Raw genomic sequence first — 19,715 nt, 5'->3', positions numbered from 1 at the left:
TTTTCGATTTTTCATTCGATTTGATCGATTTTTTTCGATTACTTTTAATTTTCGATTACTTGTACAGGTAGCCATGCAGTGCAAAGTAAATTCAAATCCGCTTGACCAAACTTTGCCCTATTTCAATTATTTGAAACTCGTTTCTGAACTGTTCCGTGTAGATGCTCTAAATGCACCAAAAATTATAAAAGCAGATTTGAATTAAATTATGTGATACAAGTTTTTTTATACCGACGATTTTTTATAGCCACTCTTCTGTATTTTGTCCGCTTAATTTGTAATTTCTGACGACAAAATTGTGTTTTGCTTAACTTTTATTATATTTGTTTGTGAAACCAAACAGTTACTGTTCTCTGAGGTTGTATACGTTTAATGCAAACAAGAAAAATAAGCTGTACTAATTCCGTTTCAGAAAATATATCACATATTGGCCTGATTAAATGAACTCAGTTGGAGATTCGTAAAAAATTAAATAAAGGACAAACAATTATTGCAATAATAAGAACGGTGCCAGCCGTAAATTTTACAAGTGTAAAGCAATTTTGCAATTCCGTTCTGTTTCTAACTGTTGTTCTGTTGCTAGTAAGCTACAGTCAGTTAAAGCTTTCCTTTTCAGTGAGTTGTAATAAATTGCAAAAATGACTTTGTAGTTCATCAGATATCTATTTTTAAACTGCGGTAAGTATACGTATTTTAGAATACCTTAAATAAATGCGCATTGGTATTTAATTTATGCTAGATTTTCCAACTGAAAAACAGTATTTAGTAATTGAAAAAATTCGATTCCTTTGGAAAATATGAAAATATTAAATTTTCGTTTCTTTTTCTCTATTTGTGTTATGATAGTCTTTCACTCCACTCAAGACTAATTGCGTTTTAATCGGATGCTTCTCTCATCTGCAATAATCAGGATCCGTCGACAACTGCGATTTTGCGCTCTCAATTTTGTTCTATCCTCCAGATATTTGATTTATTTTCTTTTCGATCTAATCGTTACACAGCCAATCAATCACGCTAAAACAACAATACAACAAATTTGCCAGTGACGCGTTGAAAAGCAATCTTCACATCTCTCATCAAAGCTCACGCCAATTATCAGTTATCTACAACTGATTTTTTAAATCAGGGATTTGAATAATATTTTAATTTGAAGCGGTAACTTTGATAGCTGTATTAAGCAGAAAAAAACGACGGTTTCTGAAAGTATTCAGACGAGTTGCATGAATGAAAGGTTCATTATAAAACCAAAAAAGTTTTTGAATTCTTTTGAAAGTTTCAATTTCAGTATTGGTAAATTGAAAAACACTTGAAATCTTTCGGGCTATTGAAAAATTGAAGCAATATATATTTGTATATATAAAAATCGAAATTTTAAGCAGCTACTTGTAAAAACTCAAAAACGAGAAGTATTTACGAAGAAAACTATTAAAAACCAACTTGGAAATAATTTTTAATTGTATTTAATATATTTCCATCCTACATTCTAGGTTAAATCTATATTCAAAATGAATTCACACGTATCTGCAAGTGACCAAGGGTGCGAGATTTGTGTTTCCCATTGAATTAAAACAAAACAGAATTAGGAAAGTTTACGTATTAAAAGTAATTTAAAGTCAACAGACTTCACTGTCCGCAGTTCAGTCAACAAAATATCTATAGTAGCAAATCCGTACCCAAACAAATTTCCACCTTAAAATCATCTTCATCAAGCATATATTCATGCGAAATGGTGTTTGAAATTAATAGAAAATAATTTTCAGGGGTCCACAAAGAAAGCTTTAAATCTGAAATTGTCACAGAGGCTATATTTTTTCTATTTTTTCAATGCTACCTTAACACCTTAGATATTAAAAATACATGTTAGTCAGTATCGTATTAAATATGTCTTACTCCCAAATTGATAGATTTTTTCAGAAGGATAGTTTTAAATGGGATGACAATCAATTTCCGGATAACATTCCCATACATATATTACTTTCTTTTCATGCATGATGTTATTTAAACCCACATTTTGTTGCCTCCTCAACCTTTTTTCATCAAAACTTGATTTTTTTTGTAAACTCAACAAACCAAAAAACAAGTGAAGTCAGTTTGAAATATTCATAATTCAATTTCTTTTTACACAAAATTTAAACTTCCATGTCGATTGGTGCCCTTTTTTAAAGCTATCAGACTATGCGAAAGTAATTAAATAAAACGAAGATGCCAGTTCAAATATGAAATGGCATTTCATGTTATTTTTATTCGTGTTCCAGAACTCATGGTTTTAATGAAGATATAAAAAAAAAGAAATTAAACATTAATTAAGTTTTCGTATCGTTACATCATGATAATTTCACGTGAGTGATTTATGTTCACTGAATCACTCATCAGTTGAGGATAAAAACAAAAACACTTATCAATAACCACGATTTCTTGTGAAACTCTAAACATTGTTGTCATTCGTTGTAATTCATTGAACACCCTTCTTTGAAAATTCAATTGAAACGTTTTAGATAATTGTCAATTGTTTTCTCCTCTGTGCTTGTTGAGCTTACAATTTGTTCAAACGTTGTTCTCAAGAGTCCGAGTCACGCGACATTCTAGATCTAATCACAATGACCACAAACAAGAAAAACGAGTGTACTTTTTCAACTAACGCACTTTCATGTTTTGTCTATTTCGACAAGCACGGATTTAAAATTTTTTTAAAAATAATTTTCAACTGAACAATATAAAACTAATCAAAATTAAACTGAAAAGAAGTTATCACTAGTAGAAATTTTGTTTTGTTAAATATGTTTTACTTTCTCAAATTAACTAGTCTATTAATGGACAATGCGTTCTTTCTTCTTGTCTGACATTTCTCACACTTTGCACATGTACATTATTGTCTTTATCCATTAAACAGTATGAAACAAAAACTTTTTTATGAAAAATGTCGCAAGTGACTCTTAAAGAAAATAGTTCACAATAATCAATAAGTCAGAACCAATATGCTGCTTGAACTATTTTGGTATCAAAGGATTTGATTTTTTTTCTTACTTCTAGAACAACACCATCGTACATGTCAAGTATTTTCCATGAAGAGAAACAACAAATGATAAGCAAAATGTGATAAGTACAAAATACACAATCAAAATGATGTTTTTTCATGGCCTATAAACTATGAGTCAAAATAAAGGCCCTTAGAGAGGAACATACTGGTAATAATTGCGTTTGCCCTTGAAAACTAAGTGGAGTATACTCTCATTTCCCTTCATATCTATTACATTGTGTTAATGCATTCTGAATTGATGAAGCTTTTTCGAATCGCAGATGTTATCTATCATCACCATTCATGATTCATAGGTATTTCGTAACAGACAAATGTCGTTAATATACGTTGAGTATTCGGTGTCTCCTTTTAAACACCGATGTTGAAGAAAATAATGTGATTTAATTTTTTAAAATCCTCAAATTTATTACATTTTTTTCAATTTATTTCTTTAGTACTTTTAACAACTTATTTTCCTCCTTTTTTTTTGTTTATATATTCATTTTTGACTTTCAGATTTTAAGTTACTTCCCATTGTTTTTTGATTTCTCCACTCCTTATTTTCAAAAGTTTTGCCTTTCGAATGTTCCCAATTCCCACAGAAAACAATCCGATTTCATCACAAATTTATTCATTTTTGCCTCTCCTCACCGCTCTGCCGCTCTTTTAGTCAAACAACGTGACTAGTCCCTCTTCTTTCTCTTTCCACTTTCCACCACGAGGGAGGGTATAGAAAGTGCGCTCCATTGAGATTTCCACCTTTTTTCGTTTGGTTCGGCCTTCATCACATGAATGTCAGCACATGTTAATTTAATCTTATCCGAATTTTTCCGTTTGTTTTTCACTATTGTTTGGTACAAAAACTTTGCTTCTTGAAAGTGAAGTCTCAATTCATTTTGTTTTTGTTCAATTTTACTAATTCGAATTTAATTTTGGACATTTTCAACTTAAAAATCTCTCAAAACGGAACGTTTATGTATTTCACTGTTTTAAATGTTTATTTCCAGGAAACCATGACTACAACCAACAAAGACGGCCCATTTCGACAACAGTATTTGCCCGGAGTGCATAAGGAACCAAATTTAGCCATTTGTGAGTTGTCCCTCAACTATGAACAATTATTTTCCGTAAAAATGTTTTAAAAAATTAATTTCAGCTGAGTCAACCCATTCATCAGACTGGTATTCAGCTACGTCATCTGAAGATTGCTTTCAAGCTGCCTCACAATCATTTTCATCACAAAAATCTAACGGGTAAGTGTTGATACAATTTTTTCCAACTATAGATTGTAAAATTAAAATTAAGTATTTTTGTTTCAGCAATGTGATTACGCAGCAACCAGGAAAACTACACTGCGAAATATCTGATCCAAAATCGTGCTCTTTTGTTCCTGCAATTTCCACAGACAATGCACAAATGGGTACAAGTGGCATCATAAAATATCGATCATATTCCAACCCGGACTTGCTTGTTGCGATGAGTCCGTTAGCATATCGGGATGAAGCTCCACAAAGCCAGAAAAGTGTAGCAAACAGTCGACAAGGTACGAAATTATGAAACGATAAAATAATTTGAACATTTTCTATAAAAGTAACTCATTTTATAACGTTTAGATTTTCAAAGCGTTTAGATTTTCAAAGTTTTTCAAAAGTTCAAGAACTCTAAATATCAAAGTTTGTTTCACAAACCAAATTGTGTGATAATTCTGTACGTAACAAATAAGATAAGAAAACAATCAGTGTAAATAACTTGTTGATGTTTTCTTTTTAGAGAATTTTTTTTTGAAAAAAGTATTACTTTAGCTTCTGTTGTCCGTCTATTCTGAATATTGTATTTTGAAGTTCTAAGACTTTGAAACTTTATGAAAATTGTATTCAATATTTCAGACCTGACACAAACATCTTGTGAGGTTGTAACTGTAAGTGAAACTGTCGTGAATGCGGATTCCATAACAACGACAACCGTCACGAGTAGTACAACGACAACTGCCACTGCGTCACAAGAGGACTTCATAATGGTGGAAGCGGAACAGGACGAAACAGCCGGACTCTGCGACGCAACAATGCCTCTCGTTGATAAGAAGTTTGTTTTTTAAGGGTTCACAGCACAGTTTTTGGGGTGTTTCTATCAGTTTGACATGTTACTTTTCTACAGAAATATTACAACGTCAAGTACTACAAGCTCACCTTCTCGTCAGATAACTCCTCGTATTGAAAATGGATTAAGCTTTGAAAACGTTGTTTCACTCGTGAAAATTTTCCCGGCGTTTGTCAACAAGTTACTCAAAAAGCCATGGTATGCATCACGATGCGACGAAGTTTGTCAATTCCCGAAGGCTGAGCTAGCTTACTATGACATTGTATCGACGGATGTCGATGACGAGCATTTTGTTATCGTAGCAGGAAAAGTGACAACAGACGAACATCTGATGGATAATCAATTCCACCTGGTTTTTGCACCAGTTGGCTTTTCTGAAGATGTGTCTCTTGATGAACGGCCGTTTAGTTTGTTTCGTGCAACCGACAAGAAAGATCTCATGGACCTTCTTCATCTTTGCGATGAAAAATCATTTCTATTCACATCATTGGATATGTCAACCATGAGAGCTGATATTCTTCGATCGAAGATTGAAGAGTTGGTTATTCAGATCAGACTAAAACCTCACTATCACATGATTCACGTGGCAATTGCAACGGATCGTTTGGACTTCTTTTCCGACGGGATGATCAAAACAATGAATGAAACTCTTGAGCCATTTGAAAGGTGATTTTTAGTTGTTAATTTTAATGAACAGAGTTAGAGGAACATCTCCTGAAATTTATTACTGAATGTATTTTCAGTCAACTGCGATGCCTTTGCCACACCGAGAACTGCTATCCAGTACATTTGGCTCTTACAATGGACAGACAAAAAATTGTAGAGAGACTACTGGAATTAGACCCAACATTGTTTTGTGAAACGGATAAAGCAGGGAACAATGTGTGGCATCATGTGAATAGCAGCTTTTGTGCACAGGTAACTTTCAACAAAGCGTACGATTATCAATGAAATTATATATTTCAGATCATTTGGGATAGATGCCCGGCGTCACAACACTTCATAGACGAGCGTAACATGGATGGTCAAAGCCCGTTGAATGAGGCTGTCAGCACTGCCAAGCCACTCGTTGCAACCTTCCTCATAGGAAAAGGCGCCAAATTCACTCGCGGTGATCGTAATGAATTGTTCGTAGCAATGACGTCCAAGAATGCGCAAAGCGTTGTAGAAGTCGTGCTGACTGACAAACCAGAAATCGCAAATGAACGGGACGCGCTCGGTAATAGTGCAATTCACGTGGCTTTGTACAAAGAGTCATTGAATGCATTGCTCAATAGGAAAGTGGAATTGGGATTGGATATCGATGTGAAGAATAATGCAGGAGAAACTGCATTATTGTTATTTATCACTACCAGAAAGGTTTGTTTTTAAGTTTACAGGTTTAAACAAATTGAATTAAAAACAAAACGTAACTTACTATTTATGCTGCTTTCTATGTGGTAAAGATTCAAGTAATTCAACTAGAAGTTAATATGCAAATAGTACAACAGATTTGATTACAGCCTGATTTACTCCCACTTCTCGTCACACTTTATGCCCACGGAGCAAATATGAATGCAACGGATCCACATGGCAACACCGCACTTCACAAATCAGCAGCTCTTGTTGACGCGAAAAAGATCAGCCTTGAGGTACCAATTTTATAATGTGAGCTTTGACAAAAATAATATTTCAATTTTTTTCAGTGTGTAAAGTTTCTCATTTCGGCGGGTTCAAATCCAAATAAAATCAATCTGAGAGGCGAATCTCCCAGACATTTGGCTGCTTCCCTTCAAAAGTAAGCTTACGAGTAGCAAGTCTGCTCATTATGAATTTTTTTTTTCAGTCAGGAAATGTTAGCAATTTTGAAAGCTGCTGGAGCTACTCGTTGTCCAAAAGGCTACAAAGGATGTAGAAGTAACTGTCGTCATGATTGTTCTTCGGCCGAAGACGAATATGAAGAGACTCTACAAAAAATTCGCATTGGGAATGAAAGTGATTACGAGAAGACTGAATTCACAGCCTCTGAGAAATTAAACATTCAAGACACCCTTGATGGAAGTCGGCGAGGAAAGAAAGCCAAAGTAAACTTGATCTCAATGGACGGAGGCGGAATCCGTGGTTTGGTAATCATACAGACATTGATTGCCATAGAAGAAAGACTCGGAGATGATATTTTCAAGTATTTCGACTGGTCTGCCGGAACATCGACTGGATCTTTAATTATGGCTGGTCTGGCGACTGGCAAAAGTCTACGCGAGATGCAACAGACTTATCTTCTTTTGAAGGATAGAGTGTTTGATGGAATCATGCCCCCATATGATACAGTTCAGCTCGAAAAGTTTATACAAGATCAGTTTGGAACTGGAACTGTCTGGGAAATTCCATATCCAAGACTGATGATTAGTGCAGTGAATTCTGAGAAGCTTCCAGTTCGGCTTGAAATGGCTCGTAATTATAAACCAGCTAAAGATGTTGCACCTGAGACACCGAAAGAAATGCCTTTGTGGATGGCACTTCGTCGATCAACTGCGGCGCCAGTTCTGTTCAAACCCTCAGAAGACCGGTACATAGACGGTGGAATAATCTCCAATAACCCTGCATTGGATTTGATGAGCGAAGTTCACGCCTACAACAGAGAACTTCAGCTTTCTGGAAGAAAATCAGACGCAGTTCAAATGAACGTTCTTGTATCGTTTGGAACAGGGCAGATTCCAAGCACAGTGATCGAAACCTTGTCCATTGACAGTAACTCACCACTACAATCCATAAAAACTATTAAGAATCTGGCAGCAATGTTTATCGATCAAGCGACTGCGTCAGAAGGTGCACCGGTGGCAAGATCCAGGCAATGGGCAGACTCTTTGGAAATCCCTTTCTTCAGATTCTCCGCACCATTATCAAAAGTATGTTTTCGACCTTTATCTCATCAGTGTCACAAAACATTTATTGGCAGTTTATGAAATAGTTCTCTAAATTTTAGCTGTAAAATATTTTTGAAAAATAAATGAACATTTTTATTTCAGAATATATTTCTTTCTTCAACTAGCGATTTGGATGTATGCACAATGATGTGGGATTCATTCATCTACTGTCGAAAGCATCGCGATTATATTGATGAGCTTGTAAAAGTGCTCAAGCACGACACCGACCACCCGCACGTCAAAACACCATTCACAGATCTCTAATTATTAGATTTCATGTCATAAACAGATTTGATAGACCTCCAGCATTTGTGTGTACAAATTGTATATTTCAGTTGTGTATAATAATGTACTTTGCAAAATTGATTAGCTGATATGTGTTATCATTTTTCCCCTCATAATCTCCTACCCCAGTTTTACTCTGATTTCCCTGTTGATCTTCCTATGGAATACCGGCACTTTTATCAAAATTTTAGATTTGTTTTATTGCTTTAAACGCCAAACCGCTCTCCTTTTCGCTCAAACTCGCGCTACCCTATTTTGTTGTGTCAATTTGTGACTGTCATCAGTTGGTTCTCTCTTCTTTCTACTCTCTGAATCAAAGTCTACCAGTATGATAATTCACTTTTCAATATTTTTTCATGCATTTATATCTATGAGTTGAATGAATTGGGCTTTAATAAATAATTGGGATCAAACGACGATTGTCTCAAGAAAAAGTGTCACTTGCGAAGACGTGTAAGACGATAACATCAAGTGTTGAAAGCTAGATGTTGAAATAAGGTCATTCAATTTTCATTTTCAATTTGATGAAACCTGAATTTTTCTTGGAATTTCCTACAAAAAATTTGATGATTTGTGGTTTCTTATAATTACTACCTGAAAAGTCCCAGTTGTCTATTGTATATACATGCCAAACTTTTGCTTTTTTGAGCTTTTTTTTCAACCCAGACTTCACAAATACTTAACATTTGGTATGTTGGTAACTTTTTTGTCATAACACATTTTTCGAACTTTGTTGTATTTTTTGTCAAAAAATGAGTTCCGTATTTTTTCTATTAGTTTTGCAGCCTCTAATAGTGTTGCAGTCTTTATTAGTCTTTCACCTCTACGGGTCAATCCAAAATTTGTCTTACAAGCAAGATTGATTCAGGAAACACGGTAATTCTTTCTACAATTGTTCTGGCACTATATAATATGTTCTAGTAAGGTTATTTACAAGTTACAGCTCATAATATTACTAACAATTTGTTTTCCCTTTTGCACAAATACATTTTAATTGTCAGATCAACTTTAGGTATCCATATTTCTTAAATTACCAAAGAGTAGTTGAAAAAAAAGAAGCTAGAGCATATGACGGTCATTTTTGTCTGCAAGAACATTTGAACCAGCAAGCCCGTCTCACCCAATGCGGTGATAGTGTCAGGTGGTAGATTTGTATCGAGTGCTCCACAGAAGAGCAGCAGCTAAAGAGCATAGGGGTAGAAAAAGAAGAACGTATGTGTGTGTGTGTGCTTCGCCAGAATTGTGATACGTAGAGACAAGACGACGGAGATTGGTTGATGAGACGAAGAGAGAAACTCGGGACCCGTTGCTATCTTCTTTATCTTTAGACCGAAACTTTGAAGATGAAGAAGATGAAGCGTCCGGAAATATAACACACTAATAACCCTTCGTTTTATCATTTTTGACTCAAAATCATACTGATTAGCATCAATCGTTCAACCAGTTCTTTCTCATCCTTAACCATCCATGAAAATCCTGACACCTGTTGTGCCTAGAATTTGGTTTCAAATGGCTTGTACTTTCTCTCCTCCTTAACAACAGCAGCTGTCCACTGCGTTAGAAAACCGGAAACCCGGCACGGATCCGTGTTGGCTGCTGCCCCTGAAGAGCTTGGTTATCTTTTTTGCTAGGTGTCACAAGTGTTGATGAATTTTTGGAACCAACCTGAGCTTTTTTTCTTTTTGCGTTTTTTGTTCTACCCAGTCGAGTGATAAACGTTAATTGTATGTGTTCTAAAAAACAACACATTTTCCGAGAAAATTATGTGAAATTTGTGTATATTTAATCAAAAGTTTAGAAGCATAAAGAATATAATATAAAATATAAATTGCTTTATTTTATTTTTAGTTTTGGTTTTTTGTGTAGAATTATACGACCCTTTTTAAATTTTATGATAAATTTCTAATAATCCAGATAAATTTTGCTCTGGAACCATATTAAATTTGAGTGTATGGCTTCAAAACCTTCTTTTTTTAATTTCAAAAATAGAGTTTCCACTTAAAAGTTACAACATCAGAAACTCACTTCCTCACAACGTTTATCTTCAAATATCACGAAACGAGGTACATATATATCTAAAATCTTAATCATAATCTTCAGTTTTATCCTAAAACTCTCGAACAAGATGTTTCTGGCCACATGATTTTTTAACACATGTCTGAAGATTCTTGGTTGTTGGCTCCTAACAACGCCTGCCTTCCTATGTCATTGCTCAATTTTTGACAACTTCCAAACAGAACCCATATTTACTCCTTCAGTCACACGACAATTTAACTGATTTTCCTGATTGCCCCCTTTTCGTCCCGCTTTCCTAACTAAAAGCCGTCACTTCTCATTTGCCAACACAAATTGACATGATGTTTGCATGTAAATAATCGAACCGATCTATAAGCAAAGCGTGTGTTTATAACATGTATTTTTCCTCAAACACCACACGTTTACCTTTTATTCTCATGACTTCCGGTTGCCATTTTCAGGAAGGATAACGAGGACAACAAAAACTGGTAAAAACATTTGAAAAGCAACGTATTCATTTAAAGTGATGTAAAAAATGGAAGGCATCGAGGAATCATTTGCACCTTTATCTCCCAAAAGCCCATTTGCACGCAGAAACGGAAGAAGGTAGATTTTTCGAAATTTTTTAGATTTTCAAACTTTAAAAAATTTAATGATTTAGGTTTGCCAGAATCCTAATGCACTCAAATTTAACATTTCGTTTTCAAAATACTTATCTTTGCTTGCGCAAAAGATATTTTGAATAAAGATTTGAGGTCTGGAATTAACCATTTGAGCTAATCGGAAAAGAATTAAGAGAAAAACGGGCGAAACCCGACATTTAGATTCATCCAACTTGTTTCAAAAGCTTTCAAAAAAAGTATAATAATTTTTTAAGCACCGTGTTAATGATGCAGGGTGGCCTATAATTGTGGGCCATCGTGTAACGTAATTTCCCTTCTGTTGTGGAACTTTTTTTCAAAGTATATTTGAAACATAAATTTAATTTTATGTAGACAACTTCAATTTTACTGTAAAAACAACAATTCACATCATATGCATAAGAAATTGTTAAAAGAAGAGTAACAGTTTGGTTTGTTTTTTCTTCGTGCTACAACTGATTCTACAATCTGCTTAAAATAAATATTTTTACCAAGACGTCTTGAAGCAATTCTAAGAGTTGCAATACAGACCTGTCTTGTATTTTTGTTCTTGAAAAATAACTATGTGAAAGGTCTAAAATTCTCCAGTTTTACTAAAAACGTTTCGAAACATTGAATTGCTTCCAACAACCTTTTGATAAATGTCCTTCCATAAATCTAACCAGTGGCCCACATTTTGCAATTTGATTTTTCTGCAATCACTCTCTGGTCCATCTCTTTCTCCCCTTTCATCCCAATCAAAATTGAATGTTTCATCGCTTATCCGCTTGTCTACCGCCACGACCGGCGAGTGCAGCTAGCGTACGATGTAGTGAGCGTGGGATTACACACTCACCAACAGAACCTTGAGGAGAGACCTCTCGGCTCCTATCTATTCCATCTCAATATTTCATGTAATTGATTGAATGACTTTATTTTGGACTTTATCTATTCACTGACTACTTGCAAAGATGGATCCAGAAATACCAGGGTACAAAATATGTTGAATTTGTAGTAGAATGTTTATAAATCAAAAAATTCACTTACGGTCTCCCTCATTATATCCATTTATTTGCAAAAAATTTAGTTAGGTGAATTTAGAAAAAGGTGGTTTTTGTGTTTATCGGTTGCCCAGATAAAACAGTGCAATAAAATTGGAAAAATAATGAAGTGTATTGTTGTACATAAAAAATTTACTATTGGTTACAGTGCAACATCGAGTACTGTGAGTTTTTGAAAAATATTGATATCAAAAATTTATTTTTTTTACCGTTACAACAAGAATGGCAGGCGTTCGGCAATTCGCATCAAATTATCCACCAATTTTAGCAATTCAAGCAGTTTTCAACGAGATGCACATTTTTCAGAATCAGTGCCCCGGTGGCCGAGCGGTCGAAGGCGTGAGACTTATGATCTCATTGGGTTAAACCAGTCGCGGGTTCGAATCCCGCCCGGGGCAATATCCTTTTTTTACTATTAAATCAAGTTTTACCAAAGAATAACCATTAAAAGAAAAATAATTCGAACTGTACATTAAATAATTGTAACTACTTCAGCCCTTTTTAACCAAGTTTAGGCCACTATAGAAACATTTTCAGTGCAAAGTTTTCAGCGCATCCCCAACTTTAATTTATTTTACCCAACTTTAGCCAGTTTTTCACTAAATGCATTCCTAAAGCTGATAAGGTTGGTAGATATGTTGCGGCGTTCTTTCAAGAAAATATCTTTACATTTCTTCACCACAAACATTTTAATTGGAATATTAATGTTTTAGTATCAACTTTGTGAGTTGAAAAATTTTTGAAAGAAGCAAATTTTGCTAGCTGGAAATAATTCATATACTACTTCACTGTTTATTTCGTTGAATATCAACAATTTATTGTGTTTCAGTCTTCGCATTCAACGACTAGTCGACTGTCAACACTTCCATTATTCGTCTGTTGAATTGGGTCCCGTCCGTGTTGCCATCATCGCAATAAACGCTGACGAGAATGCAACAGAGCGGATAAAAATGCGTGTGGAAAGTGAATCAAATTCATGGTGAGTTGGTCATTCCTTCTGTTTCCAATTTGTCTTCAAAAATTCGTGCTCCGTGGTGTTTCTCTCGGTTTTTCTTTCAATGTTCTGCCACACAGAAATCAAACAAAAAAGCCACGAGTGAAGTCTCATGGGAGATGAGAATAAAGGCTGAATAAAGTTAGTACGAGGAAGAACAAAAAAGAAAAAAGAAAGAAAAACGGAAACTTGAAAGGTTTTCCATCATTGATTCATTCAGGCTTGTCGAACGTTCTCGGGAGGATTGGGCAGTCTTCGACAGACAGCTGCATCGTTGTGTGTTCGAACGAAGGCATTCACGACTTGACGAGCTGTTTCCTCTTATTCATCTGGAAACGGCAAAGTTCGAGGTGACGGCTTCTTTTCAAAATCACTAGTCATCACATTTGATGTTTACAGGAAGTTCTTGTCAAGTATACGGAGCGATTATCGGAACTCACTGGCAGCATTATAACGTGCTATCCTGTTCTGAAATTTTTAGAAGTAAGCGAAATTGTTTTTAACTCCAAACTTCAATTTAATTTAAATTTAAAACTGGCTATGGTTTAGACTTTTTACAGTATCTCTTCAAATTAGAAAAGTTAAATTAAAAAAGATTCGAATAAACCAAATGAACCCAAGACGATAAATATTTCATTTCAAGTATTGCAAACATTTCAGATAGGAAAATTTGTTTTCCTTTCTGACAGAATAGTAAGTCTGTATTTCAAAGAGTTATTCAATTATTTGAACCTTTCTCACAAAATTGGTGAGTTCTAGTACAACCTTGAAAAAATATCTTGTTCTTCTTATGATTTTGACACCACTCGCTCTTAACTGCAGTGCATATTTCATTTCTGTGTTTGTTTTTATTGCAAAACATATGTACAATGTAATGCACACCTACATTATGCATTAGTATCAGGACTTCGTCAAACAAGTTTTTTTTTCATTCTTTTTGCATTTGTTTCAGTCAGTTCTGAAACTGTTCTCTCAAACTATCACTTAACAAAAAATTACGATCTTCTAAATGTAGCCCAAAACGTTTTCAGTTGAAATTGAAAACGTTCATGCGTTATTTTTCAAACCTGCGGAATAATCGTTTTTATAAATAAGTATTTACACGCTTTTTATTACATAGACAAACATTCCAGAATGAACTACTCCAATTCTTTCTAATTCACTAAACTTTCTGAGTTATTTCGATTGATATAGCTATTTTATTTAATAGGAATTATAGTTGTACTAAATTTCGACAATCCTTTCATTATTTCTCTTACGCGCATAATCTCTGAAAACACAGATTGACTCTCGTGGCGGACATTTTGAACCAGCTGAAGAAACTTCGATCAACGTGCCAGCCATCGCAGCTGCAGTAGTCACAAAGGATTTTGAGCCGACCGAAAGCTCACAGCTGCGACTGCGGGTATCTTTCAAATTTGGCCCGGCGACTACAAGTGTAAACAAAAACATTGCAGGTCGGTGATATCGTCTCAATTACGGAAATGTCAACAGCAAGTCCCAGCGAGCAAACATTTTGGAAAGCAAAACTGACTATATCCAACCAGAAGATTGTAGATCCGCAAAATGCACGGCTAGGTTTTGAAGTAAGTCTATTTAATTATTATTAATTGGAAATGTTGTATCAACGTGCCTTTGGCTCTTCTGAACTTAAAATTGCAAAAGTTTTGGTTAATGCTAAGTAATTATACGAAGATTTTTGTTCAACATCTTTTCTAAGAGCCCATTCTGATTTAAAAAGCACAAGACATAAATATATTTTTACTTTTTTCAAGCGTTCAATGCCTTCTGCTTCAGTCTAAATTGATCTTCCAGAAGTACCTTATGTTTTAAATATATTTACTATCTGATATTTAAATTGTCATTAGATTTTTTAATAAACAAAATTGTAATTAACAAAGAACGAGTGAGTAATTGAGACTGCTACTCAAATGTGATGTATATCATATACATGCATTAGTTAATTTTTTGAAAGTTTCCAATTCCGGCAACAAATATATCTTTTTCACAAATTCAGACTATTCATATTACCCATTAGTTCTGCTTAACTGACAAAATAATTCCAGATCGGTTATTTTCCACGCGACTGCGTGATGCTCATTGATGACAAACGCCTTCCTAATCCATTGAACAACGAGCAAAAAGCATCGACAAGAAATGCAAGAAGATACATGACCACAATGTTCCGTAACCGACGACGAGAACCTATTTTTGGGCTTGAGCTCACAGATCTATATATGAGAACTGGCAAAAAAGTACCGGTAATTGTGGAGAAATGCTGCGCTTCTATTGAAGATCAAGGAATTGTCACGGGTATTTATAGGCAGTGTGGAATTCAATCGAATATTCAGAGACTGAGGTAATTTTTTAAAAAAGTATCTACAAACATACTTTTATTGAAGAGCAAAGTTCGATAGTGGTGCTGAACCAGATCTCCACGAGTTTGGTCAAAGAGACATTTATTCCGTCTCTTCATTACTCAAACAATACTTCCGCCAACTTCCCAATCCATTATTCACTTATCAAGCATACCCGAAACTCATTGAAGCATTTGAAAAAGAGGACAGTTTATCTGAAAAAGTAGAGTCATTGAGATTCTCATTGGAGACAATGCCGGAGGCTCACTACAGAACAGCTAAATTTTTAATGGAGCATCTAACTAGGCTCTGTAAATCAAAATCACTCACTGACATGACTTCGAAAAATTTGGCAATCGTATGGTCCCCAAACTTATTCAGGTATGTAAACTAAAATAAATTTTCTAAATTTTTCTAATATATTCACAGAGTTCAGAATTTTTCATAAACTTAAATTTAAGCGCAGTGTAATGGTTCAACTATTTTTTAACACTCATTTTTTGGTCCAATTAGGTTATATTCTTTGTAGCACATTTATTAAAAAAATCTTTAGCGTTCATTAAAATACAAAATTTTCAAAATATTATATTTTATCAATTTATAAAATTGAAACGTTTCAAATAATTATATTCAGACCACCTCCAACTCTAAACGGAGCGGATACTCATTTACTCAGCGGTCTTAATGTTCACACGGCAATTTGTGACTTTTTTATTGAGAACTCTGAATCACTTTTCGTCAACGATATAGACGAAGGTGAGTATTTTTTTGTAAAAAGTAGTAACACATAATTTATTACAGAACAAAGCAAATGTACATCAGTTGAAAACAGTTTCACAACCATTTCAAAATCCGCCACAATGTCTGATATGCGATCGGAATCTGAATCCAAGTGGCCTCGCTTTTTCAGAGGGAAATCTGTGGAAGGATTCTGGAAGTTTAACAGAAAACAACAAACTTCCACTGGAGAGCTTTGTGGCTCGCCTACTTCAGAAGTGAAATGGAGAAGGTACATAGCAACCTATGCATTTCTTGAAAGCATACTGATTTTTCAGTAGAAGTACGAGGTCACATTCAACAGACGCAGCATTCCAATCATCAAGGACAGATTCATTTATTCAACTGATGCACACTGGAATGGATCAAATTCGGGAAGGGATGCGAATTTTCAGAGCAAGAGCACGAAGTATGAGACCTACATCAAGACCGCCACCTTCACCGAGAACTCGTCGAGCAAGGTTTTCAAATGGAAGTTCAAATAATGTTCAAAAACTGAATGAATCGGATATTCAACATGTAAGTTTTTTAAAAATGTGATTGTGAACTATGATTAGAAAGTCAATAGGAAAAAATTTTAAAACAATTGCAGTCGTTGTGAGGTAACGTTACACAACACAAACAACCAGGGTTGACGTCGGTGAGGTAGAAAGTGAATCCTAAAATAAATTGTTCCAAAGCTTTTTTAATTATTTTGTTTATCTGATTTCCAACCCAAAGTAATTTGAGAACAATTAATTCAATATGATTTTTAAGGAAATTCCATTAGCTACAACGGAACCTTCAATAACTCCTGAGCCAAAAAACACCGTTGATCCACATCAAATAATGACACGAACAATCAGTGTTAATGACTCGGATGACCAGAGCTTTGAAGAGAATGGTCTTCGGGAAATGCGAGAGCGAAAAGTTATGTTCAAAGCAGCAACGCAAGGTGATTTATTTAACTTTTCTAATATACAAAACTAATTGAACTCGGTTGTTTAAAGGAGAACTAACGGTTTGGGGTATCTTGAACATACAGCTCAAATAAAAAAATTTAATTTTTTATCGCCTATTTACATATCGTTTGTCTTGCGTTAAAACGGCCAGAATATGAAGTAAAAGATGATACTCAAATAAAAAATGTTTTATTAGAATTGCCCGGTCTAATAGTCTTGAATATGGTGTTTTCCCACTTACAGGAAAACAAATATACGCAAAAGTGTACTATTTTTACAAAGCTATATGTCATTCGAAAATGAATTTTGAACTTGATATCACTTTTGCTTTTGTCTTGGTTGAGCTAAAATCGGCACAAGAAAAGTTTGGGTCAAAGATCGGCAAGAGTTGTGTGAATAAAAATTGAGGTCACTAGAGTCTTGTCAATGTCCTGCCAAGTTTTGAACTATATTAACATTTTTGGTCAATAATTGGCAAGAACTTTGTGCCATATGATAAGTAAATAAAAACTTTGAATTCTGAAATACAGGTTGTAAAAAAAAGATAATGGCAACCATCTTATTTTTCAGAACACGTGGCAACATTCCATGAAAGATCGAGTCCTGTAGAAGAATGGTCAAGTGATTCTAGAGAGAGTCTTCATCTTGAAATGTCCCGTTATGATAACGTATCTCCAAGTGGTACTATTACAAGAAGTGAGTTTAAAAAAAAAAATTTATGACATTAACAAATATGTAGAAAGCAGTCTTTCTTTTATTGTATTTCAAATGGGTAACAGCAAAATTACTTTAATACAAAGTTTCAAAGTCAATAATCCACAGCAAATTCAAACATTTCTTGTGGTTTTTTGATCTGTACAAAATAAATCTTAGCCAAATTTGGTCAATTTCCAGCCACAAACACTATAATTTCACAATAACACAATAATTCTTGGCGTTTCAGATCAACGAGAACCGATAACTAACCTTTCTCCAGCTGCACAAATGCTCTTTTTCGAATCTTCTCGAGCCAGTCATTTGTTCTCTGCATAATTGAATTTCCACCTCTTTCATGATATTTTTGTTCATTGTATTGTTGACTACTTTTTCAACTTTATTTCTTTATCGTCTTAAATTTTTAAAGAACCAGTGTTCCATTTTTTCATTTCCTCATATTTTTCTTCTACTTCTCAATTGTCTTCAAGCAATTCCTGATCATTTTTATTTTGTTTCGTGTTTTTGATTATAAATTATTTATATACAAACACACAATTTTCAAACAATTGTGATGCGTGATAACATCGCTGAATTGTATTTTTGAAATTATAAAAGAAACGCGGAATACAAGACCTAATTACTAGAATTTACTGAATTTAAATAAACACTTTTTAGTGATTTATTTCGTTTTGAAAATTTTCCGCGATCCTGATTTGAAGAATTATAACAATTTCAATCAATTCTAATTTTTATTTTCAATATTTTGTTCAAAGTTCAAAACGATATTGTGGAGTTGTAAAAAAAATTAAAATATATATTCAAATATGCATTACATTGAAACATCAATCGGGGGATTTGCCCTATGACATTCTGAAATGAAGAAACTTAGAGTTTTTTTCTTCCGTTTTCATATAATTTTATCTGACATATGACATTTTCTCTCATCATTTGTCCTTTCTCATAAATTTAAATTTGCGAGAATGTGATTCTAACTGCAGACAATACCCAGATGTTGGAATTTTTTGCGCGTAAGGTCGTTTTTAGCTTAGTTTCAAAAAAACTTCGCTGGTTTTTTGTATAATATCAGTAAACTGCCTGAACATCCGAAACCATATTCTGAAACAACGCGCATTAAAGTTATTAAAATTGCACATATTCAAATAACAAATATTATCAGTTCATGCTGATCTGTAGGTGATATGCATACTACTTGATTTCCTTTTTTTTTTTTGGGTTCACCATCTTGGAATATTAGCTCATTCACAACTCCCAAAAAAGTCTACTTTCTTATCGTTCTGAAAGTTGAAGTTTTAACGTATTTACCATTTCTTACAACAATACAATTTTCCCTGCAATTAAACAAACGACTTATGAGTGGACCATTTTGAGAAAATAGCGAGACAGTTCCGATCGATGGGTCTGTGTGCCTTGCTGTGCAGCACTCTCCATCTCTGCGTCTCTCTCTTCCATCAGTGTATTTCTTGCTGTGTTCTGTGTTCTCAGGGGCCAATTCTCTATTTCTTTCCAACTGCCTGCTACTCGCCGTTTGTGCGTTTCTTCCTCGCTTCTCTGCGTCTTTTTTACAGCCATCTTTGAATGTCATCATCCGTACTGGGGTTGATGTGTTTCTTTACAATCGATGAAAGGTGCTTTATGAATACATCTCTGTCCACATGTTGAGTTTAATTTTTCACTTTTTTTAAAAGCTCACATTGTGTTTTTTTAACTAATTGGGAACCCACAAAATTTTGAATATTGGATTTTGAACACAATTTTAGAGTTGGAAAAGTGAACTAGACATGAATGATGATATTCCAAAAAAAAAACTTTTTAATACTTATTTTTTTCACAATATTTTCTAAATAAATAGAACCCACTTTCCTTTAAATTCTTATTCGTTCCTCCTTTCATTTTTCTGTCAGTTTTTATGTTGTTATCACTTAAAAACGTCG

The 19,715-nt window shown here is 34.3% G+C and overlaps 2 protein-coding genes and 1 non-coding gene across 5 annotated transcripts; all 3 read left to right on the top strand.

Annotated features, from left to right (window-relative positions):
* The first annotated feature begins 4,023 nt into the window (after positions 1–4,023).
* ipla-2 (Intracellular phospholipase A2) lies at positions 4,024–8,711 on the top strand. The gene is made up of 11 exons (NM_077246.7): positions 4,024–4,108; positions 4,173–4,269; positions 4,336–4,559; positions 4,903–5,098; positions 5,171–5,779; positions 5,857–6,031; positions 6,080–6,472; positions 6,616–6,744; positions 6,799–6,890; positions 6,939–7,998; positions 8,119–8,711. Exons 1-11 carry the CDS (start codon positions 4,030–4,032, stop codon positions 8,278–8,280), a joined length of 3,216 nt encoding a protein of 1,071 aa, NP_509647.1. The 5' UTR covers positions 4,024–4,029; the 3' UTR covers positions 8,281–8,711.
* A 2,063-nt stretch (positions 8,712–10,774) lies between these two features.
* Positions 10,775–18,311, top strand: rrc-1 (GTPase-activating protein rrc-1). 3 transcript variants are annotated; one of them, NM_001029512.5, is made up of 14 exons: positions 10,775–10,923; positions 12,828–12,977; positions 13,213–13,342; positions 13,392–13,475; positions 14,275–14,397; positions 14,450–14,578; positions 15,059–15,351; positions 15,395–15,730; positions 15,984–16,105; positions 16,151–16,358; positions 16,405–16,645; positions 16,883–17,060; positions 17,638–17,763; positions 18,011–18,311. In NM_001029512.5, exons 1-14 carry the CDS (start codon positions 10,853–10,855, stop codon positions 18,097–18,099), a joined length of 2,280 nt encoding a protein of 759 aa, NP_001024683.1. In that variant the 5' UTR covers positions 10,775–10,852; the 3' UTR covers positions 18,100–18,311. The 3 variants fall into 3 exon arrangements, with proteins under 3 accessions (NP_001024683.1, NP_001257090.1, NP_001024684.1); NM_001270161.4 differs by having other exon boundaries at positions 10,779–10,923; positions 16,408–16,645; positions 18,011–18,303; NM_001029513.6 differs by lacking the exon at positions 10,775–10,923 and adding an exon at positions 11,760–11,928 and having other exon boundaries at positions 18,011–18,283.
* Positions 12,312–12,396, top strand: F47A4.t1. Its single transcript has one exon. It is a non-coding gene; the product is annotated as a tRNA-Ile (tRNA).
* Positions 18,312–19,715: the final 1,404 nt, after the last annotated feature.

This window comes from Caenorhabditis elegans, chromosome X (assembly GCF_000002985.6).
Source record: "Caenorhabditis elegans chromosome X".
Taxonomy (NCBI): domain Eukaryota; kingdom Metazoa; phylum Nematoda; class Chromadorea; order Rhabditida; family Rhabditidae; genus Caenorhabditis; species Caenorhabditis elegans.
The sequence above is the reverse complement of the archived record's forward strand: the minus strand, read 5'-3'. Positions and strand labels throughout refer to the sequence as shown.

Bases quoted from the DNA above. Each gene is read 5' to 3' on its own strand.
- ipla-2 (NM_077246.7), top strand. From the start codon at position 4,030: ATGACTACAACCAACAAAGACGGCCCATTTCGACAACAGTATTTGCCC. The intron at 4,109-4,172 runs GTGAGTTGTCCC...AATTAATTTCAG, and splicing joins GGAACCAAATTTAGCCATTT to CTGAGTCAACCCATTCATCA. The intron at 7,999-8,118 runs GTATGTTTTCGA...TTTTTATTTCAG, and splicing joins TCTCCGCACCATTATCAAAA to AATATATTTCTTTCTTCAAC.
- rrc-1 (NM_001029512.5), top strand. From the start codon at position 10,853: ATGGAAGGCATCGAGGAATCATTTGCACCTTTATCTCCCAAAAGCCCA. The intron at 16,106-16,150 runs GTGAGTATTTTT...AATTTATTACAG, and splicing joins CGTCAACGATATAGACGAAG to AACAAAGCAAATGTACATCA. The intron at 16,359-16,404 runs GTACATAGCAAC...CTGATTTTTCAG, and splicing joins TCAGAAGTGAAATGGAGAAG to TAGAAGTACGAGGTCACATT.